Source organism: Dermochelys coriacea, chromosome 11, assembly GCF_009764565.3.
Source record: "Dermochelys coriacea isolate rDerCor1 chromosome 11, rDerCor1.pri.v4, whole genome shotgun sequence".
NCBI lineage: Eukaryota > Metazoa > Chordata > Testudines > Dermochelyidae > Dermochelys > Dermochelys coriacea.
In genome coordinates, this window is record NC_050078.2 from 77,969,486 (window position 1) to 77,989,016 (window position 19,531).

Below are 19,531 nucleotides of genomic sequence, written 5' to 3' on the forward strand. Positions count from 1 at the left end.
TACAGAGATTATCTCCTCTCTGCTCTGGAACACTCGTGTTTGCAAATCAGAGATCACACTGGCCTTTTTCGTAGCAATCAGTAGCTCTCTTCCTCTGAGGCCACGCATGGGTCTCTCAAAATACAGCACTCCATACAGGCATCTATTCCTGTGCCACCTTGCTGGGATTATTCTGCATTTCCCAATCCCTGGGAGAGCCAGTATCTGACTGCGTCTGGGATGGGGCAGTACAAGATAACTCGCCACCTGCGCAGGGGTGGTGATGATGGAGCTAGCCAGCTCAGATGTAGGGGAACAAAGACCAGGATGGGATGGCCTAGGTGGGTCAGCAGAGCAGCTGGAACCCTACCCTCACCCCACCCTGTGTTATCCAAACTAGGGCCAGCATGTGGACAGGGCTGCCATCTCTTCAAGTGGGCTAACGAGCTCTCAGTTGAAAAAGGGAGCAAAACCACAGTGTATTTCTATATCCTTCTGCTGGCTTGTTGGTTTCCAAAGCTGGATGCTCGTAACCAGAAGTGATATTGGGGTAAGTAAACTGAAATTGCTTTCTTCATTAACTCCGTGTGCATGCACCTCTTACTGCTACAGAGCCTCCTTTTCCCTGTCCCCACATGCCCTCTGCGGTTCACCCGCCCCCTGCAGCGAGGATTAGTGACTGAGGACCCTTCCTTCACAGAGCTAGCACCCCTGCAAGGGACTTCTGTTCTTCCCTCCCTCCTGCCTCCAAAGCACTAGCAGAAAGCACCGTTAGTGTTGGCTGCTGCAGGCTCCAGGAGGAAGTGTCATTCCTCGCAGGGCCCTTTCTCCCTTGCAGGGCATCCCTCCAGTCCCCAGGCTGAGCTGAGCCCAGCCCCCTCAATAGCACAGGCTTGCTGTGTCCTTCTCTCCATTGCTTTGGGATCTCTCTAATAAGTGTTCAGAGTAGCAGCCGTGTTAGTCTGTATTCGCAAAAAGAAAAGGAGTACTTGTGGCACCTTAGAGACTAACAAATTTATTTGAGCATAAGCTTTCGTGAGCTACAGCTCACTTAATCAGAGTATGAAAGGTGCTTCAAGCTGCATCTGTCCGAGACAGTGTGTGGCCCTGATGGGATGTTAACCAGGCCCAGGCCAGGAGCTGGGCAGCAGCACCCATCTGGGTATGTGGATTCTTTTCTGGGCTTCTGAAAATTTGAAATGAGAAGCCAATCCTTTAATCCAAGTCCCCATCCTGCCCCATTACACCTCGCTCAGAGCGCCCTGTGAAATCCATGGAGCTACTCACAGCATTTCTTATGGACACATGGGCTCTGGACCCTCTTGGCCCCAGCGCAGGCTGCTGTGTAGATGGGAAGCGACGTGGCAAGAGCCAGAACAAACGATGGGTATGTCCATACAGCAAGAGCTGTGAATGGTCTAGCACAGGTAGCAGCAGCAGTGAAGACAGCACAGCATGGGCTAGCGAGCCAGGTATATACCCAAGGTTTGCACTGCGCTTGCCCTCCCTGTGTTGACACCCACACAGCACTGCCTTCATTGCTGTTGTTAATCACACTAGCTGCATTCAAGCTAGCTCGGGCAGGCAAGCCTGTGCACAGCTTCTCTTACAATCTGTCACAATTTTCCAAGTCAGTCTTTGAACTGAAGCCTTGAGGGGCTTATAGGCAGCACTTGCTTCTACCACTGTCCAGTAAGTGCTGAGAGAGGTCACTGAATAGAAACAGGAATATTCCCTCCCTCACTGAATTTGTATAACTCAGCCCCCAAGCCTGGCCTGGTGCAGACGGAGACTAAAATCTTTGGTGGCAGCTCAGGAAATGTCAACCTTCAGAGGACCTTTCTGTCCTTGCCAGCCTGTATCTGAACCAGGAGACCCTTAATTCACACTAATGAAACTGAGCATGTGAAAGACGAATCTGTCAGTTACCCACTGGTCTCCATCCTAATTTTAAATGATGATTATCAATAAAGTGGAACTTTGGATCTGTTTACATGATAGCATCTGGAAACCCCAATAAGATAACACTGCAACCAAAGCTTTGACACAGGACAAAAAGTTTAAACTGCTCTAGTGAGAGCTTACCAGTTGCTAGGCAGGATGTACACCTCTCTTTCCTAGCCCTGCGGGCATGGACTAGAAATTGGAAGTTTTCCAGTTACACAGACCTGTACGAACCATTAGCTTCAGGCTCAGCTATGCATAAACCCATTTTCGGATTCATAATCCTGATGAGTTCCAAATATAAGGCTGTTAAGCAGACATGCCAATGGAGAATTAGTCCTTTACTACTGCTGCAAAAAAGGTTCTTCAATTAATTCAAAAACTATCTATAATACTTTCCTTAACAGTGATGCAGGTGAGAGTGCTGAGAATTAGATACACAGTGCAATGACCTATGGCCACACACAGATACCACAGTCATCAGCTAACTGCATGCATGACATAAGCAGTAGCCTTGATTACCTTCCAATAACCCGTGCCTCTCTCTGTGGAGTGAGACGACAATTCTACTATCAGTAACATTAAGGCTCACATATAGTCACCCCAATCTCTACCAAAAAGCAAGACCACAAACAAGTGAGCAGGTCTGATTCTAACCAGAAGAAGATAGTGATACTCACAAATTAGTACAATACAGTAGCCAACACAGGTCATTTGAGGACAAAATGGCAGTGACAGATGCATGGTAGATGGCAAGATTGGACAATTAAATATGTAGATATCAAATTCAATTAACTTCAAAAAGCTCATAAAACCAACCTCCCCTAAAGCTCTAAAATAGTATAATCACTATCAGAGGACAATCCAATAACCTTTTGCATTTGTTTGTTCATTACACTAAGCATCTGAAAAGTAAACTCTTTGCACAGACAAATAAGATACATTATTTTCTGATGCAGCTATTCAAATGCTCTTAAATAGCTGTATGCTGAAATAGGTCTCGTTCTTCTATGACATTGTCTATACTTGAGTCAATGGTAATATAGGAGTTGGTAAAATAAATTAATCTCCAATACCACAGTCTGACAAGACAGAATAATGCAACAGGAATAGGACATTTTACCATCACGACCGAACAGAGTAATTTCTCCGGTTGAAGTGATAAGACAAAATTAGTTTTTGACTGGAACTTGGCTGAGACTTCGTATATATCCATTCAACCCAGCCCACTGATTCTTAAACATCCAGACTTGCTATTAATGACCTGGATGATGGAATAGATTGCACCTTCAGCAAGTTCGTGGAAGACACTAAACTGGGGGGGAGAGGTAGATATGCTGGAGGGTAGGGATAGGGTCCAGTATGATCTAGACAAATTGGAGGATTCAGCCAAAAGAAATCTGATGAGGTTCAACAAGGACAAGTGCAGAGTCCTGCTTTTAGGATGGAAGAATCCCATGCACCGCTACAGGCTGGGGACCGACTGGATAAGCAGCAGTTCTGCAGAAAAGGATCTGGGGATTACAGTGGATGAGAAGCTGGATCAGAGTCAACCGTGTGCCACTGTTGCCAAGAAGGCTAATGGCATATTGGGCTGCATTAGTAGGAGCATTGCCAGCAGATTGAGGGAAGTGATTATCCCCCTCTATTCGGCACTGGTGAGGCCACATCTGGAGTAGTGTATCCAGTTTTGGGGTCCCCACTACAGAAAGGATGTGGATAAATTGGAGAGAGTGCAATGGAGGGCAACAAATTATTAGGGGGCTGGGGCACATGACTTACGAGGAGAGGCTGAGGGAACTGGGCTTATTTAGTCTGCGGAAGAGAAGAGTGAGGGGGGAATTGACAGCAGCCTTCAACTACCTTAAGAGTGAGGAGGGTTCCAAAGAGGATGGTCCTAGGGTGTTCTCAGTGGTGGCAGATGACAGAACAATGAGTAATGGTCTCAAGTTGCAATGGGGGAGGTCTAGGTGGGATATTAGAAAAAACTATTTCACTAGAAGGGTGGTGAAGCACTGGAATGGGTTCCCTAGGGAGGCAGTGGAATTTCCATCCTTAAAGATTCTATGGCCTGGCTTGACAAAGCCCTGGCTAGGATGATTTAGTTGGGGTTGGTCCTGATTTGAGCAAGGTGTTGGACTAGATGACCTCCTGAGGTCTCTTCCAACCCTAATTTTCTATGATTCTATTTGACATATGGAATAAACGGGAGAGTCAGTTTAGCCCCTGTCTGATGTGAAATTTGTTATGGATATTGGATGCCATACAGAACTCTGAAGGAAAGGAAAAGAGGCCCCCTTCTCTTCATACAATTCAGTATTTTCATTAATGACTTGGGTAACGGGAGTGGAGAGTATGCTTATAAAATCTGCAGATAACACCAAGCTAGAAAGGGTCGCTAGCCCTCTGGAGGACAGGATTAGAATTCAAAACACCCTTGACACACTGGAGAATTGGTCTGAAATCAACAAGATGAAATTCAATAAAGACAAGTGCAAAGCACTTCACTTAGGAAGGAAAAAGCAAATGAACAAGTACAAAATGGGGAGTAACTGGCCAGGTGCTCATACTGCTGAACAGGATCTGGGGGGTACAGTGGATCATAAATTGAATGAGTCAACATGATGCAGTTGCAAAAAAGGCTAATATAATTCTGGGGTGCTAATATAATTCTAATAAACTGAGTGTCGTATGTAAGATAAAAGGTAACTGTCCTGCTTTCTTTGGCACTAGTGAGGCCTCAGGTGGAATACTGTGTCCGGTTCAGGGTGCCAAACTTTAACAGAGATGTGGACCAATGGGAGAGAGTCCAGAGGAGAGCAACAAAAACGATCAAAGGGTTAGAAAACCCGACCTACGAGAAGAGGTTAAAAACTGGGCATGTTCAGTCTTGAGAAGAGACGACTGAGGGGGGGATGATGAGCCTCTTCCAGTACATTGAGGCCTGTTATACAGAGGACAGGGATCAGTTGTTTTCCATGCCCACTGATGGCAGGACAAGAAGTCACCAGCTTAACCTGCACCAAGGGAGATCTAGGTTAGATATTAGGAAAAAACTTTCTAACTATAAGGTTAGTTAAGATCTGGAAGAGGCTTCCAAGAAAGGTTCTGGAATCCCCATCACTGGAAATGTATAAGGTTACACAAACACCTGTCAGCGATGTTCTAGGTTTACTTAGTCCTGTTGCAGTGCAGAGGGTGGACTCGGTGACTCTGGCGGTCCCTTCCAGCCTCACATTTTCATGATGCTAGAGCCTGGATCTGTCAAACTTAGGAGGCTATTTACTTTCTTCCTCTTCTGAAACAGATTTTTCCTTTGGATTCTGCAGATAGTCACACCTGCATGCTATATTTAACTAGATCAGGCAAGGCAGAACTCAGTACTGTGAGGAACTCAAAGACCGTATCATTCAAATACCCTCTTATTTTCCCTTTTATGCAGGAACATTGTCAAAGACAGAAAGTATCAGTGCCTTGCTCAAAGAGCTCATTTTTAAAGACAATTGAAAAAAAAACTATACTACTTTCTGAGAATCAAACGTCTCAGTTCTCAAAAGGACAGAGCTTGGGAGAGGTTTAAAACAACCTGTTAAATGGTTTATCTGCCAACAAGATAGAGAGATTTACCCATTCAGAAAACTGGACTGCAGAGCTCGAATTGTCTCAGCAAATTCCACACTTAGACTACATGTTCCTGTCATGACAAGCAGTCAGGGCACTCTAGTCTTCCAAATGATTTGAAGCGAAGTACAGAGCTATTTGCCCCAGACACTGAAGGTTTGTTGGACATGATGAATGTCCATGACTGAGGTTTTTAAACAGTCCATTCATTAATCCAGTCAAACTTTTGCTTAAGCCACAAATAATTTTAGCTACTTGCAAATATGCTTTAAAACAACTGCCAAAAGAAGGACCGTACGAGAGGAACAGTAATATCAATTGGCAGAAGAACGAACTGGTGGGATAAGACAAAACAGCAGCTAGAATACACGTCATATCTTAATTTTTCCCTTTATTATATTTTTGTTATGCCATTCAACAATTAAGTAGCTCCACTTAAGAAATACACAGTAGTTTGTTACACCTTAATTCTACCAATAATGTGGTCCAGTGGAAGAAATGAATCAAAAGCAACTCCTCCTCTCATTCCAAACTAAAATCAGATTAAAATAGTTCCCTCATGTACTCATTTTTAATATTTAATAGATACTTTCAGACTGCTCTTAAAATATACTTTCAAGAATTAAAGCACACATGCTAAGGCAGGAGGCTGTACAGCTGTAAGGCCACTCTCATCCAGGATAGAGTGCTACTTATTTGATCAAGCCAAAATACACCACAACATCATCAGAAATTCAGTGGACTTCTATTAAATATACATGAAGTATACTCATCCTACCTCCAGGCATAACCTGACCAACATCCTGTACAGTGAGTACTGACAATTTTTCTTCTGTATCCACTCTAATCACACTGTAACTCAAACAATTCATAGACAACACTGCTTTCCCAGGGGGTGGCCCACCCAAATCTGGAGGTCTGAAAAACAAAGTAAAATATCAAAACAGCAATGACACTGGGAATATCTCAATGGCAACACATTCAACAAAGAAGCTCTGTGCAGTTCTATCAGGGATGAAATTGTGTGGCAAGTTTAACCATGGAAGCCATATCAGTAAGGAGACCAACTAAAGCTGGGCTCTAACTGATATTATTTACAGTACTTCATCTACCATAGACCAAAAACCTTTTAGTAGTGTGGTCTAGTGGATACACCACTTGACCAGGACTCAGGAGACCTGGGCTCAGTTCCTGATTCTGCTGCTCGCTGGGTGACCTTGGGCAAATTGCTTCACCCCTGTGCCTCAGTTTCCCCATCTGTAACACGGGGATAATTATATTGTTCTCTCTTTGTAAAGTGCAATGAGATCTACAGATGAAGAGAGCTATGTAGGATCCAGGCGATGGTGGTGGTAACATTTTAATACAGAAGGAAGCCCTGTGATCTTCTCTCTCTACTTATCTGTCTAGTGTTTGCACCCTGTAATGTGTGTTTAAATGATGATGTAATTCTTTAGTATGGGTCCTGTCATTGTGGGGAGATGAGGATGTAGAACCATTAGTTCTCTAACCAAATGGGCAATCTCCCACTGGGAAGATAAACTAAAACCAGTCTTGACTTTTGGAGGAATGCATTCAGTTGTGTGTATATTCTGAGTACAGCTCGCTGGAGACTGCCAATTGCATTTTGAGACCAATTTTGAGGTTTTGTCTGTTCTTATTCTTAATCTGTTCTTATTCCATATTGGAACAAACCCAAAACCTTTTGAACGTTTTTGCAAAATGGAACAGAATCGAAACATCTGTTTTCCAGATCAAGAAGGTTACGTTTTCAATTCAAGGGTTTCCCTCACGCACTGGAGACTGAACTCTTAATCTCAGAAACCTTCCCAACTAAAACTATTGAAATAGATACTTTTCAAGAAAACAGTGTATTTTGACAACAAATTACTCAAAAACGTTCCTATCTGTGACCCTACTGAATAATCACATCAATTTTCCCTTCCCTAAGAGTGCTCCTCAGAGCCCTTTGGATTCCCAGTGGTATTTTTTAAATTGTTAAAACTTTTTTTTTTTTTTAAATTACTCACTTATGTTAAATAGATGTTAACATTTTAGAGAGAGGAAGCCGTTTAGCTAAAGACTCAATACCCTCATTCCTTCAATTAATGTTATTATAGAGCTTACACTCAACATCCTTGAGATCTCCTACAAAACCAGGGAAGACCAGACTTGACACTACTGACATTTCTGAAGCAGACACAAAACCAAAAAACCCTCAGTCAGATCATCTGTATTCATTGTAAAGTAGGGGAAAAGGGCACAAGGCCAATTTCAAAGGTGATCTTTAAAATGAGATACTGAGCAAGCCTCAGGTGAGCCTAATTTTTGTCTTTTGGGTAACCGGAAGTTGTTGTCTGATTGTCTTTCTGTTCAGAATGGGATTGGGGCAGAAGAGGTTATTCACCTTGTGCACTAACTGGAGTTCTTCAAGATGTCTCTCTGTGGGTGCACATGCACCTCTCAAGCCTTTGACCAGAGATTTTCAGTTAGCAGTGTCCGTTTGGCCTGCGCATGTACCTTATGGTTCCTTGTGCTGCGTTACCTGCCTGTTCACATGTGGGCGGAATAGTGGCAGGTGTCTGCCACACTGGCGTAGCTAGATCTAGTAGAGTCTCGCTAATGGGCAACGGCACCCTGGCGGGTGTTGCTGACTGCAGGATATCCAACAGTTTGTGTTGTGAGTCCTGGACTCCTTCATGTGGAATCTGCAGAGCATCAGCTACCCTCTTTATGAGGTCTTGAAATTGCTGAAAATCACCAGCCGTGGAAGATGAAAGAGGCATAACAGCTTCAGCCAGAAATGAGGATGAAATAGGTGCTTGAGAGCTGGCCTCCTTATCCTCCCTGGCCTCCTGCTCCTCAAACATCTCTGCCTGCGGGGGCGCTGCGGGAACGAGAGGACCGGACAACTCTAGCCTCCAGATAATATATCGGTGGTCTGGCAAATTATTGTCGATAGGCAGCCCAGGGGTCCCAGTATGGCTATGGGGGTGGAGTGGGGGGGATACAGGAGAGAGGGTGGCATGCAGAGTTGATTCCACCACTCTTGATAATGATTCTGATTTTCCCTGATTTCAGAGAATGGGTTCCTGAAAGGATATGTTGGAAAAATCAAAACAGAAATAAAGGAGACCAACTGGAAGTCTCTTTCATCCACCTCCATCTCATCCAAAGGATACTCCTGGGGGAACTGTGTGCCACTGCGCATGCGCAGAATTTATGTCCCCTGCAGATTTCTTTGCTTCACTGCAGAAAAATGACTTTCTGACAGGGAAGCAAAGAGAAGCTGCAAGAGCAGTTACGCATCACTCAACTAGCTGCATCCAGACCCCCACACCACCAAGCCCCACTCCCCCAGTCCCCCTGCTGAGACCCCCACACCCAGACCCCTCTGCTGAGCCCCAAACACTTTCACCTGGAATCTCCTGAAGAGTCCCATTGCCCTGCACCTGGAAACGCACCCCCAAATGAGCCTCTGTGCATCCAGATCCCCCCACACCTAGACTCCCCACTGAGTTGCCTTCACCCAGACTGTCCCACACAAAATCCTCTCACCCCACACCTGGATCCCCCCACACTGTTCCCCTCCCCTTTCTGAATGGTTGAGCCTGCCTGCCACACACTTAGTGCAGAGGGCAGGGCCCCATGGTGTTTCTGGGGTAGGCCCAGGCCTTGTGCTGTGTCATGATCTGGTGCAGCTTCACTGCTGAGTCCGTGTCCCCGGGGTAGGGGGTGGGAACACTGGGGAGGCTGCAGGGTGATCTCCCACCTTCATGTAGCAAGTGGTATGTGCGCCCCACTGCCATGCTGGAGCCTCTTCATTTATTTATTGACCAATAAAACTTTCAGAATTTTGCAGAATTTAAAAATATTGTGCATAGAATTTTAATTTTTTGGTGCAGAATGCCCTCAGGAGTAAAAGGAGGAGCACCTGGAGAAAATGGTAGAGTACTGTGGTACTGAATAGTGGTAGTCCAGAGATTGGGGCCTCAATACAGAGAGACGCTCTGTACCCATGAGGAGCAAGGACTCTGGGTCATCTGTTATAGAGAAATCCGTAGCATATCTGAACTCCTGTGGTACTGAATAGGGGACTGGTACTGATGCAGTAGCCAATGCCACAGTCACTGAAGCCAACAGCCACTGCTGGTGGGTGTACTGAAGTAGACACTGATGGTGTCTGGTGCCATTGCTTGCTTGGTGCCAAGGACACCGCATGCATGGGTACTGATGGGTGCGCTGAACTCTACGGTGCCAGTCTCAAGTGTCTATACTTGACCTCTTTGCTGCTAGAAGGTACTGAGGTCCTACCAGATCCATGTCTCTCATTCATGCTCTGGGACTTTACGGCCCTGCTGGTACCAGAGAAGGAGTCCTTTGACTCAATGATACTGAAACAAGAGGTCAAAGCTTTGGAGACTGTAGATCTCGCCACGGTCCTGGTCTTTTTTGAAGATGGCATCTTAAGGTGAGAGTCCATGTTCCTCTTTTGGGAATCCTTCCCTGAGGTGTCCAAAGTTTTCCCTTTCTTAGGGGAAGCCTGTGCCGATGGAGCCCTGGATCTGCCCCGAGACAGATGTACTGGGGGGAGTCTCCCTGACCTGACTCAGAAGTTGGTCTATGATTAGCAGTTTGAGTTTAATCTCTAAAAAAGAAAAGGAGTACTTGTGGCACCTTAGAGACTAACAAATTTATTAGAGCATAAGCTTTCGTGAGCTACAGCTCACTTCATCATGAAAGCTTATGCTCTAATAAATTTGTTAGTCTCTAAGGTGCCACAAGTACTCCTTTTCTTTTTGCGAATACAGACTAACACGGCTGCTACTCTGAAACCAGTTTAATCTCTGTTTACCTTTCCCCTGGACTTGAGGGCTAAGCAAAAGTTGCACTTCTGGGAGACGTGGAACTCCCCCAAGCAATGGACACAGTCAGAGTAGCCATTGTTTACAGAGATAGCCTCTTGGCAGGAGAGGCAACATTTGAAACCTGGCAAGCCAAGTGTGCCCTGCCAGGAAAAAATAAGTCTCCCCAAGGGGAAAAGAGAGGAATCAAACAATCCTCTCACTACTTATTTAACTATAACTAACTACAGAAACTATTTAAACCACTGTCGAAAAACCAAAAAAGCTGAGGCATGCTCAAGGCGGACACGCTAGCGTTCCATCTCAAACTGAGGCGGTTGAGAAGGAACTGAGAACTGTTTGCACCACAGCCCCATAAGGCCTCGGTATCAGGCACTAGGAGGCACAGGACACATGTGCGGGTTGAACAGACATTGCTAACTGTAAAATCTCTGAGCAAGGGCATGAGCACTTGAAGTGGAGTTCCCATGGGGACACTACTTGAAGAGCATACATTTTGCCTAGGTTAGAAATGTATTTAGTTAAATTCTCACTAAATATAATACCTGCGAATAGCAACAGTTAATGCCTCTGAAGAACTGGCACAGGGACAGATAACTTCTGGTCTCAAACCTCTGGACTGAAATACGTTGAGGAATGCATCACAGGAAGATATTGACCCTAAATACAATAAATCACAAAAAGTGAAAAGCATGCGTGACTTTTGCAAGGAGAGATAATGCTGAAAAAAATCCATTTTGCCCTAATAGAATTTCCAAATTTATTTTTACCTGTGATTTAGCTGTAGAATATGCAAATGTCCTCATACCACATGTCATCAAGAGCTGCACAAAATCCTAACGTAGTCAGGCCCAGATATTTACAGGTAGTCAGTCATTGCTGCACTCAGCAGTGCAACGCCTAACTGATTTAAGAGTCTACTTCCCGTTTTCAAAAAGGCTTTAGGCACTTAGGACCCTAAAACCTATTGACTGTTGATGGAATTTTGGCTCCTAAGTGCCTAAAGCCCTTTTGAAAATGACATTTAGATTCCTAAATCAGTTAGGCGTTGCATTGCTCAATTCCTTTAAAATACGGTCCTTAACGATTAACTAATTCACAAAGTGAAATCAGTGGAGAAACTCTCCCTGCAAAGGCAAAGTTAAAAATCATGGAATTCTGCAAGGGATCTAGTAAAGGTATAAATGATCAGTCATTAAAAATCTGAAAATTGTCTCATATAGTTTCCTGCAGCTATCATGGGACCAGGATGCATACACATCTTCTAAAAATCATTACATGATTCTGAAAAGCTCCATTTGTGTTCAGAACTCTATGTCAGACCCCTGTGAAAAAATGACACATGGGCCCTGAGCTTTTTTATTTAAATTCCATTTTATTGTAGCAGGGAAAGTTTTCCAGCCAGCACACCTCAGAGTTAATGCTACATTTCTAAAATGGTTCAAGTCATTCTGTATTGCTTCTGGGCCTTATACTACCATCATGCTTCAATCACTGAGAAATGCACTACCGAGTTGTGTGTGATTGTTTGAGTATTAATGGATGGTGGTAACAGTATTGTAGGTAGTTCTGTGGGTACAATTTTCAACATTTTATTACAGAACAAATGGCCTAACGCCCTAAGCATCAGGTCTGAAATATCTAAACTCTTTGGAACCACACATTTAATCTTCACAAGATCAGTTCAGCCTTTCCTCCTTCCATGGTAAATAAATGGACTTCCATATAGCATGTCATTTCTGTGAGTTCTTTCAGCTATTTCATTCCTGGAGGCTCTTTGTAGATGTTCGAGATCTCCTGAAACTCTTTATGAGCGCAGAGTTTTGCCCTAATATCCTTGGTCAAGAACTGTCCCACCCTACTCAGTTTTGCTCTCAATCAGCTGTTCTCCTGGCTGCTGAGCTCCCTCTCTAAGGTTTGCTCATTGTCAGGGTGGCAGGCACTGTAAATAACTTGCAATATGCTTCCATACACCCGGGGTTGAAAGATACTATAGAAATGTAAAATATTATTCCCCTGCTTACATGGATTAGCTCCATCTGCCACTATTAGCATTCGTAAAGAGCTGAGGTTGACATCTCTTTGATCCCGCTGAGCCAAAAGCGACCAGTGCATATCGCGTGATTTTACTACTGCTACACGGGCTGAAAGTAAAAAAAAATGTATTAAAACCAAAGTAATGATTTTAAATAGGCCATGTATGTGGGGAATACACTGGGCACATCACATGTCCTGTCAGGAGGGAGCTAAGACTTGCCCATCATGCATCCAGAAATACTTCTATTAAAAAGTATTTGCAGTGTAACTAAACTGTGAAAAAGTGAAGTCGGTTGAACTGCCAACAGCACTTCCTGATCAGACCATCTTTTGAGGATCCAATTGTTGAGGTAGGGAAAACCTGTTATTCCTCTACAACGAAGGTAGGTGGCTGCAAATACCAGGATATTTGAGAAAAACCCATGGGACAGAAGAAAGCCAAAGCCTACCGTACTGGTAGGGATCATGCTCAAGTGGAAAAATGAAGAATTTTTTTTGAGAGGGGGATGAATTGCTACATGGAAGTATGCATCTTTGAGTTTGAGAGTCACCAACCAGTCCCCAGACTCCAGGGAAGAAATTATAGCTGCTAGGGACTCTACTCTGAATTTCAGATGTCTGTCTGACTTGTTCAATTATCTGAGATCTAGTATTGGCCTCCAACCTTTGTTTTCCTTGGGTAGCAAAAAACACCTTGAATATTGTTGAAGTGGAACTGGTTCTATGGCCCCTAGACTTAAGAGCAACGTGATCTCCTGTCTGAGCAACTGATCGTGAGAGGGACCTCTAAAGAGGGATGGGGAAGGGGAGGCCGATTGGAGGTAAACTGGATCGTATAACCAGAAGTAATGGCCTCCATTGTCTGATGTTATAGGCTCCCACACATGTTGGTATAAAGAGAGAGAGAGAGTCCAAACTGAGAAAAGGGATGGAATGGTGCAGTCAAGAAATCCTGACCATTCGGTGGTTCAGACTCTTGATCAAACCATCAAAACTGGCATTTGGAAGATGTTGATGGTGGGAATGAAGCAGCTGAGGTAATGATTTTCTTTTTAGAAAATCTCAACCTCTCAGCTGGTGGTTCAGATAGTCTATGAAAGGTAGAAAATTGAGCAGGACGGTATCTTTGTACTGACTGAGACCTCTGAGTTTCCTTTTATTTGCAGGTATGTATATCCCTAAGGATCTAAGTGTAGCCCTAGAGTCCTTTAGGGTATTGAGTAAATCATCTGTGGAGTCCACAAAGAGCTCATGGCCATTCAATTGTACCTCCCACTGGAAACTAGACAACTGACACCAGGAAGCTCATCTTGTCACTACTGTGGTGTTGGCCACATCAAGTGAAGCCTGCAAAGACATCTTTGCCAAGAGCTGAGCTCCCTTTCTTCTGGCACTAAACTAATCTTGGTGTTCCAGTGGTAAATGGTCAGTTCAAGCACTGAATTTCTCATAATTCAGGTGACCATATTTCGACATCAGCACCTGGTGATTCGCAATCCTGAACCGTAATGTTGCCGAAGAGTAGCTTTTATGACCAAAATGCTACTGGGCCTGGCCTACACTGCTGTTTAAGTCGATGCAACGTATGTTGCTCAGGGTTGTGAAAAAAATCACTCCCAAGTGACATAGCTCTCATCGACCTAACGCGGTATCTACAACGTGCTATGTGCTTCTCTTCATGTGTCAGTATAATAAGGCCTGCATCTGTAATTTTCACTCCATGCATCTGAAGAAGTGGGGTTTTTACTCACGAAAGCTTATGCCCAAATAAATCTGTTAGTCTTTAAGGTACCACCAGACTCCTTGTTGTTTCAGTACCTCCAAGCTGTCTTAATTGTAGAAGTTGAATACTCACTATCATTCTGAGTACTACTGAGCTGAAGAAATATGCTCTTTCTCATGGCATGGATACCTTCTCTCCCTCCCACACACAGCCTCCTGAGAGGGAAGAGGCAAAAGGGTGGGCCTGTTCTTCATTCCTCAGTGCATCTGCATCAGCAGAAATATATCAGCACTGAAGAAAAACGTAATAGCACTATCAGTGAAGTCTGTGGCTCAGAAGGCTCAAACATCAGTTGGATGCAGTGACAAAAGGAAATCAGCTGTGATAAGATAGCAGTGGCATCTAATTGTACACTAACAGGTTTTTCTCGCCCCTCTGAAGTTTTAGGTTTTTCTCTAATTTTGCTTAGTTGGCCCATTTCAGCAGTAATACACTTCACAATGTCTTTGTTTTGGCTCATTAGGGGATGGATGGATCAAGTCAAACTATTTTCAGATTACCTTTGTATGAGCAGACTTTCTGTATCCAGGAAAGTGGATTAACCTTCATTAATGCATAGGGGATACTGACAACGTGCATTCTGTTCATTACGCTCTGTAAGTGAAACGTTCATATGTCTCAAAGGGTAAATGAACTACATGGATACATTTAAAATATCACAGCTGCAGCGCATGTTCAGTGTCATCTAACAACACACAAGCAGGATAAATGCATATATCTAAACAAACAACATTTCCTATGTGCCTAAATCTATTTATCACTATATACCAGCAAGTGTTATTTGAAGCCTTGATGTAGTTTGTTCATTCATTCATTCGGATATCAAAATACCAGAGAAACCCTACCCTCCAACATACTCTTCTTGAAATCTTGTCCTCCCTTGCTTTCTATGACTGTCCTCTCCTTGTTCTCCTCCTACCTCTCTAATCGATCCTTCAGGGTGTCCTTTTTGAAGGATCTTCCTCAGTGCCCCCACTCCAGATACCACAGGGCTCTGTCCTAGGTCCTCTTCTCTCTCTAAAAAGTTTTTTTCTCTGGCAATCTCATCTGCAAACACAAATTCAACTACTATCTCTATATGGATGGTTCACACATATACCTCTCTACTCCAGGTCTGTCTCCTGTCCAAACTAAAATTCAGCTCGTCTGACATCTCTTTGTGAATTTCTAGCCATCAGCTCAACCACAACATGGCTAAAACGCAGCTCTTTAATATTCCTCCCCAAGGCCCTCCCCACTATCTCCTTTCTCGGTCAATGTGGACAATACCACTATTCTACCTGTCACTCAGGCCCATAACCTGTGCACCATCTGTGACCCACACCTCTCTCTAGGTCCTCAAATCCAAGCTGGGACTGTCGTGCAGATTATTTCTGCATAACATCTTTAAGATCCATCCACACAGCTAAACCTTTTGTCCAAGCTCTCATCATCTTGCATCTTGGTTACTACAACCATCCTTCTCTGTCCTTGACAAATGCAATCTTGCCTCACTCACATCCATTCAGAGTGCTGCTGAGACGATCGTTTCCCTAGCTTATCGCTTTGACCACGTCTTTTCTTTCTTTGCATCCCTTCACTGGCTGCCTCTTCTCTATCATGCCAAACATAAGTTTCTTGTCTGCACTTTCAAGGCCCTTCACAACCAATCTCCACCCTATCATCTCACTCTGTATCAACAAGTCAGCTCCCATTTCTGAACCCTCCACTGCTTGTTTGTTACATGCTTGAACAGGCACCATCATGCTTTCTCCCATGCTGCCCCTCACACTTAGGGAAACTCCCTGTAACCATCCACAAAACTAGCCCTACTCTCCACCTTCAAAATACTCCTCAAAACCCTCCTTTGCTGTGAGGACTGCAAAAAAATTGACAGCAGCTAAGCTGCGGGTGTACAGAGACCACAAACTGTCCCGCTCCCCAATAATGTCTCCTTGTACTCGCCTGTCTGTGTCTATTCACCTGCTGTCTCTTGCCTGACATTTAGATTGTAAGTGCTTTGGGACAGGAACGGTCTTTTTCTCCTGTTTTTTGTACAGCACCTAGCACAACGTGGCCCTGGTCCATGACTGGACGCCAAGACACTATGATAATACAAATAATACAATTCTTTGTTATTGCATGTACTCAAACACTCACCGTTAAAACTCCATGCCACAGACCAGCTTCCCTTTTGAAATCCAGCACATTTGTTAATGTTTCAGCTGAAAGTGAAGACGACTTTGGTTACATTTGCTGACCACCACAGTGATCAAACCTTTAGAACATTTGAGAAGCATGGTGCATCTCCCAAAGGAGCTGTGAAATTTGTAAGACTTTCAGAAAAGGAATAAGCCAAAGTCACATTACCATGCTCCTATTACGTGTACACAGTCTGCTAAAGCCTACAGCATCTTAAGTTACTTGTTACAATTGTCCTTGTATCATCATTTGTTACAGATGACACGAGCAGTGATGCCTATAGTTAAGGTTGCCTGGCACCTGACACTTTCAATTATAACACCTTATTTTCGATTGCTTACAACTTTGCTAATCTTTAATAGTTTGAGCTGAAATTTTCCATGCTGGGTTTTTATCTCAGGTTGAATATAGGTATATCTTTTAAGTTTCAGCTAAAAAAGTTCAACTGTTTCAATGAATGAGATTAGAGAAAAATGTTATTTTGTCCATGTTAGTTTTCTCTCTTTCTTTTTTTAACATTTGTCTCACTGAGAAACTCTAGCATCCTTCATGTTTTGGAGCAGGGACTTGGAATTAGGATTGCCCTCCTGTCAGAGATGGATGGTTTAGTGTCCTGAGAAAGTTCACCCAAATTTGGCTAAGTTACAAATGAAAATCAGTTTGCATGTGCTCAACGGAGGTTTGAGAGAAGCTGGCAGCATTATTTTCTGAAAACACCATCCACAATGATCATGCTCCAACCCCACACAGCTCCTGTGTACTGACTGGACTGAGCATGTTGAACCATAGTGTCTTCCTCCTGGGTTCCAGGCCTAGAATAGAGAGCAAGAAGACTGTCTCTCTTATCCTCTCAATGCCCCCACTGCTGTGTTGGTCCCTGGGCAGTGTGGAGAAGGAGAAAGCAGTCTGACTTGCTTGACTGCAGAGGAGTGAGGAGAGGATGACAGGGGCAAGCCGGGGCAGGCTTGGGGGGTATACAATTTTCCTGGAATTGGGCCAGAATGCTCAGCACCTTGGAAGATTGAGCCAAAATGACACTGAAACTGGAAGGAATCCAAATAAGGGTGACAAAGATGATAGAAGGATTAGGAGGTAAAATTTATGAACAGATTAAGTGGTTTTAAAAAGTTTAGTCTAGAGAAAAGAGAGTATGAAGTCAAAAGCGCAAGTTGGGGATTGGAACTCGGCTGTTAATAGTCTCCAACTGGTAATTAAGAGTCATTCTTGGTTTTTTTTTTTTTTTTTTTTTTTTAAAAGGCTGTCATTGAAGAATCTGTGAATTCCTTTTTAACAGAAAAAAGTGACTGGCAGATTGAACATGGATTGTTTTAAACCTTAATTTAATTCATTCAAGGCAAACACTCTTCTGAAAATTAAAAAGCATTATGTTGACTCTAGATTGCTATTTGGATAAACATTTAATTAAAAATATTGAATACTAAACTTGTGACACAGCTTCAATACAGGTTTCAGAGTAGCAGCCGTGTTAGTCTGTATTCGCAAAAAGAAAAGGAGTACTTGTGGCACCTTAGAGACTAACAAATTTATTAGAGCATAAGTTGCATCCGATGAAGTGAGCTGTAGCTCACGAAAGCTTATGCTCTAATAAATTTGTTAGTCTCTAAGGTGCCACAAGTACTCCTTTTCTTTTAGCTTCAATACAGTTGCCTACCCCTTACTAAAGGACAGTTTACTGGTGTATTTTAAAATTTGGATTTTTTTTTCCTCAATTCTGAGCAGTGATTGCTAAATATTTACTTTCAAATTGATAAAGCTATCAGCTGCTATTTACGTACACTTCACATATTTTGGCTTAAAAATACAAAAGGGTAAAGCAAGCACACTTTCAGGGGGAGGGAAGCTGATTGCCAATAATAATGGCTACATTTAATAAATTTATACAAGTCTTGTACGAAAACACTTTTTTTTTTTTTTTTTTTACACACAAGTTGATGTGGAGACACATGTATTCATCATTTTGCTTCACGACTGATCAAAAACGAAACTGCTGGCAAAAACCTACCATGTGAATATGACCAGTTAACCCCCCCCGAACTGGCTGTTCTTTTAGGGTGTGATTTTCTGCACATGCAGTTACTCCAACAGTACATGCACATTAGGAGCATACTACTGTCGGCTGTACGTAAAAGAAACAGGCCACATATTCATAATACAATAAAGATATTGATCCTTCCACTGTTGTGAAGCCTTCAGTCTGATCAGCAAAAGTTGTTGCTGATTAACCCTTTCAGAGTTGCAAGATTTACTTGGATTGTCCAAGAAATCAAATATTAGTTCTATTTATTTCAACTTGTGTTTTAATTAGTATGTTGCTAACATGAACATGTATGGTCATATAAGACACTCTCAACAGTGTGGAATTAGATGGTAGGAGATGGACACATACAAGCAACTGAGCAGGTTAACAAGGGTCTCAGATTAGAGCTACTTAATACATGCGGTGGATGAAGTTACACGGCTCCTTATTTTTCTTTATATTTCATGTCAATTACAAGCAAGTAAACAGCACTTTCCTTCAACAATGAAAAATGCCCCATCTCCAGTCTTATAGTGACACTAAAAATGCTTTCCCAACATAAGACACAGTATGTTTTGCTCAATGTAAATATCAATATGTATTATTTTTGAAGGACCTCTACGGAACATACCTTCTGAGTAACCGCATGCCTGGGTCAATGCGTGACAGTGGGCCAGCATGGACGCATGAGATATAGTGATGCCCATCGCGCTGCCCTCTTTACTCGTCTTATACTGAAAAGATAAAATTTACGTTAGTTTAATAATTAAAGTTAGCTAACTAACGACAATTAATTTGAGGGGCGTCTTTGTGTGTGTACGGTATGTTAAACTGTACATATTTTGATGGTTTCCCTGTCCCTTACCATTTGTAAATTACTTGTCTCAGGGACCCCCAAAATGGACTACCATCAATACATGATTATCACCACCCTACCATTTTGCTGACATTGTATCCCGTTCCCCTCCATTCGTTCATTACTTGTCTATGTACATTGTAGAATCTTTGGGGGCAGTAACCTCTTTGCCTCTGACTACGTATTTGTACAGTGCCCAGCACAACGGGTGCTACTGTAACACAAAT

General features: G+C 43.2%; 1 protein-coding gene and 1 long non-coding RNA gene across 10 annotated transcripts in view; one reads left to right on the top strand and one right to left on the bottom strand.

Annotated features, from left to right (window-relative positions):
- DIP2A (disco interacting protein 2 homolog A) overlaps positions 1–19,531 on the bottom strand; it is a 252,896-nt gene that overhangs the window by 54,581 nt on the left and 178,784 nt on the right. For all 9 annotated transcript variants that reach the window (XR_005295575.2, XR_005295574.2, XM_038421641.2 and 6 more), the window contains 6 exons: positions 19,080–19,182; positions 16,369–16,433; positions 14,730–14,823; positions 12,434–12,553; positions 10,955–11,069; positions 6,323–6,462 (listed from right to left, as the gene is read on the bottom strand). Coding sequence is in view for 7 of the 9 variants with exons in the window: in XM_038421641.2 (XP_038277569.1) it covers positions 6,323–6,462; positions 10,955–11,069; positions 12,434–12,553; positions 14,730–14,823; positions 16,369–16,433; positions 19,080–19,182 (637 nt within the window). In the remaining 2 variants the exon portion in view is untranslated. The remainder of the gene's footprint in view (positions 1–6,322; positions 6,463–10,954; positions 11,070–12,433; positions 12,554–14,729; positions 14,824–16,368; positions 16,434–19,079; positions 19,183–19,531) is intronic.
- Positions 16,817–18,554, top strand: LOC122458222. Its single transcript, XR_006278137.1, has 2 exons — positions 16,817–17,876; positions 18,075–18,554. It is a non-coding gene; the product is annotated as an uncharacterized LOC122458222 (long non-coding RNA).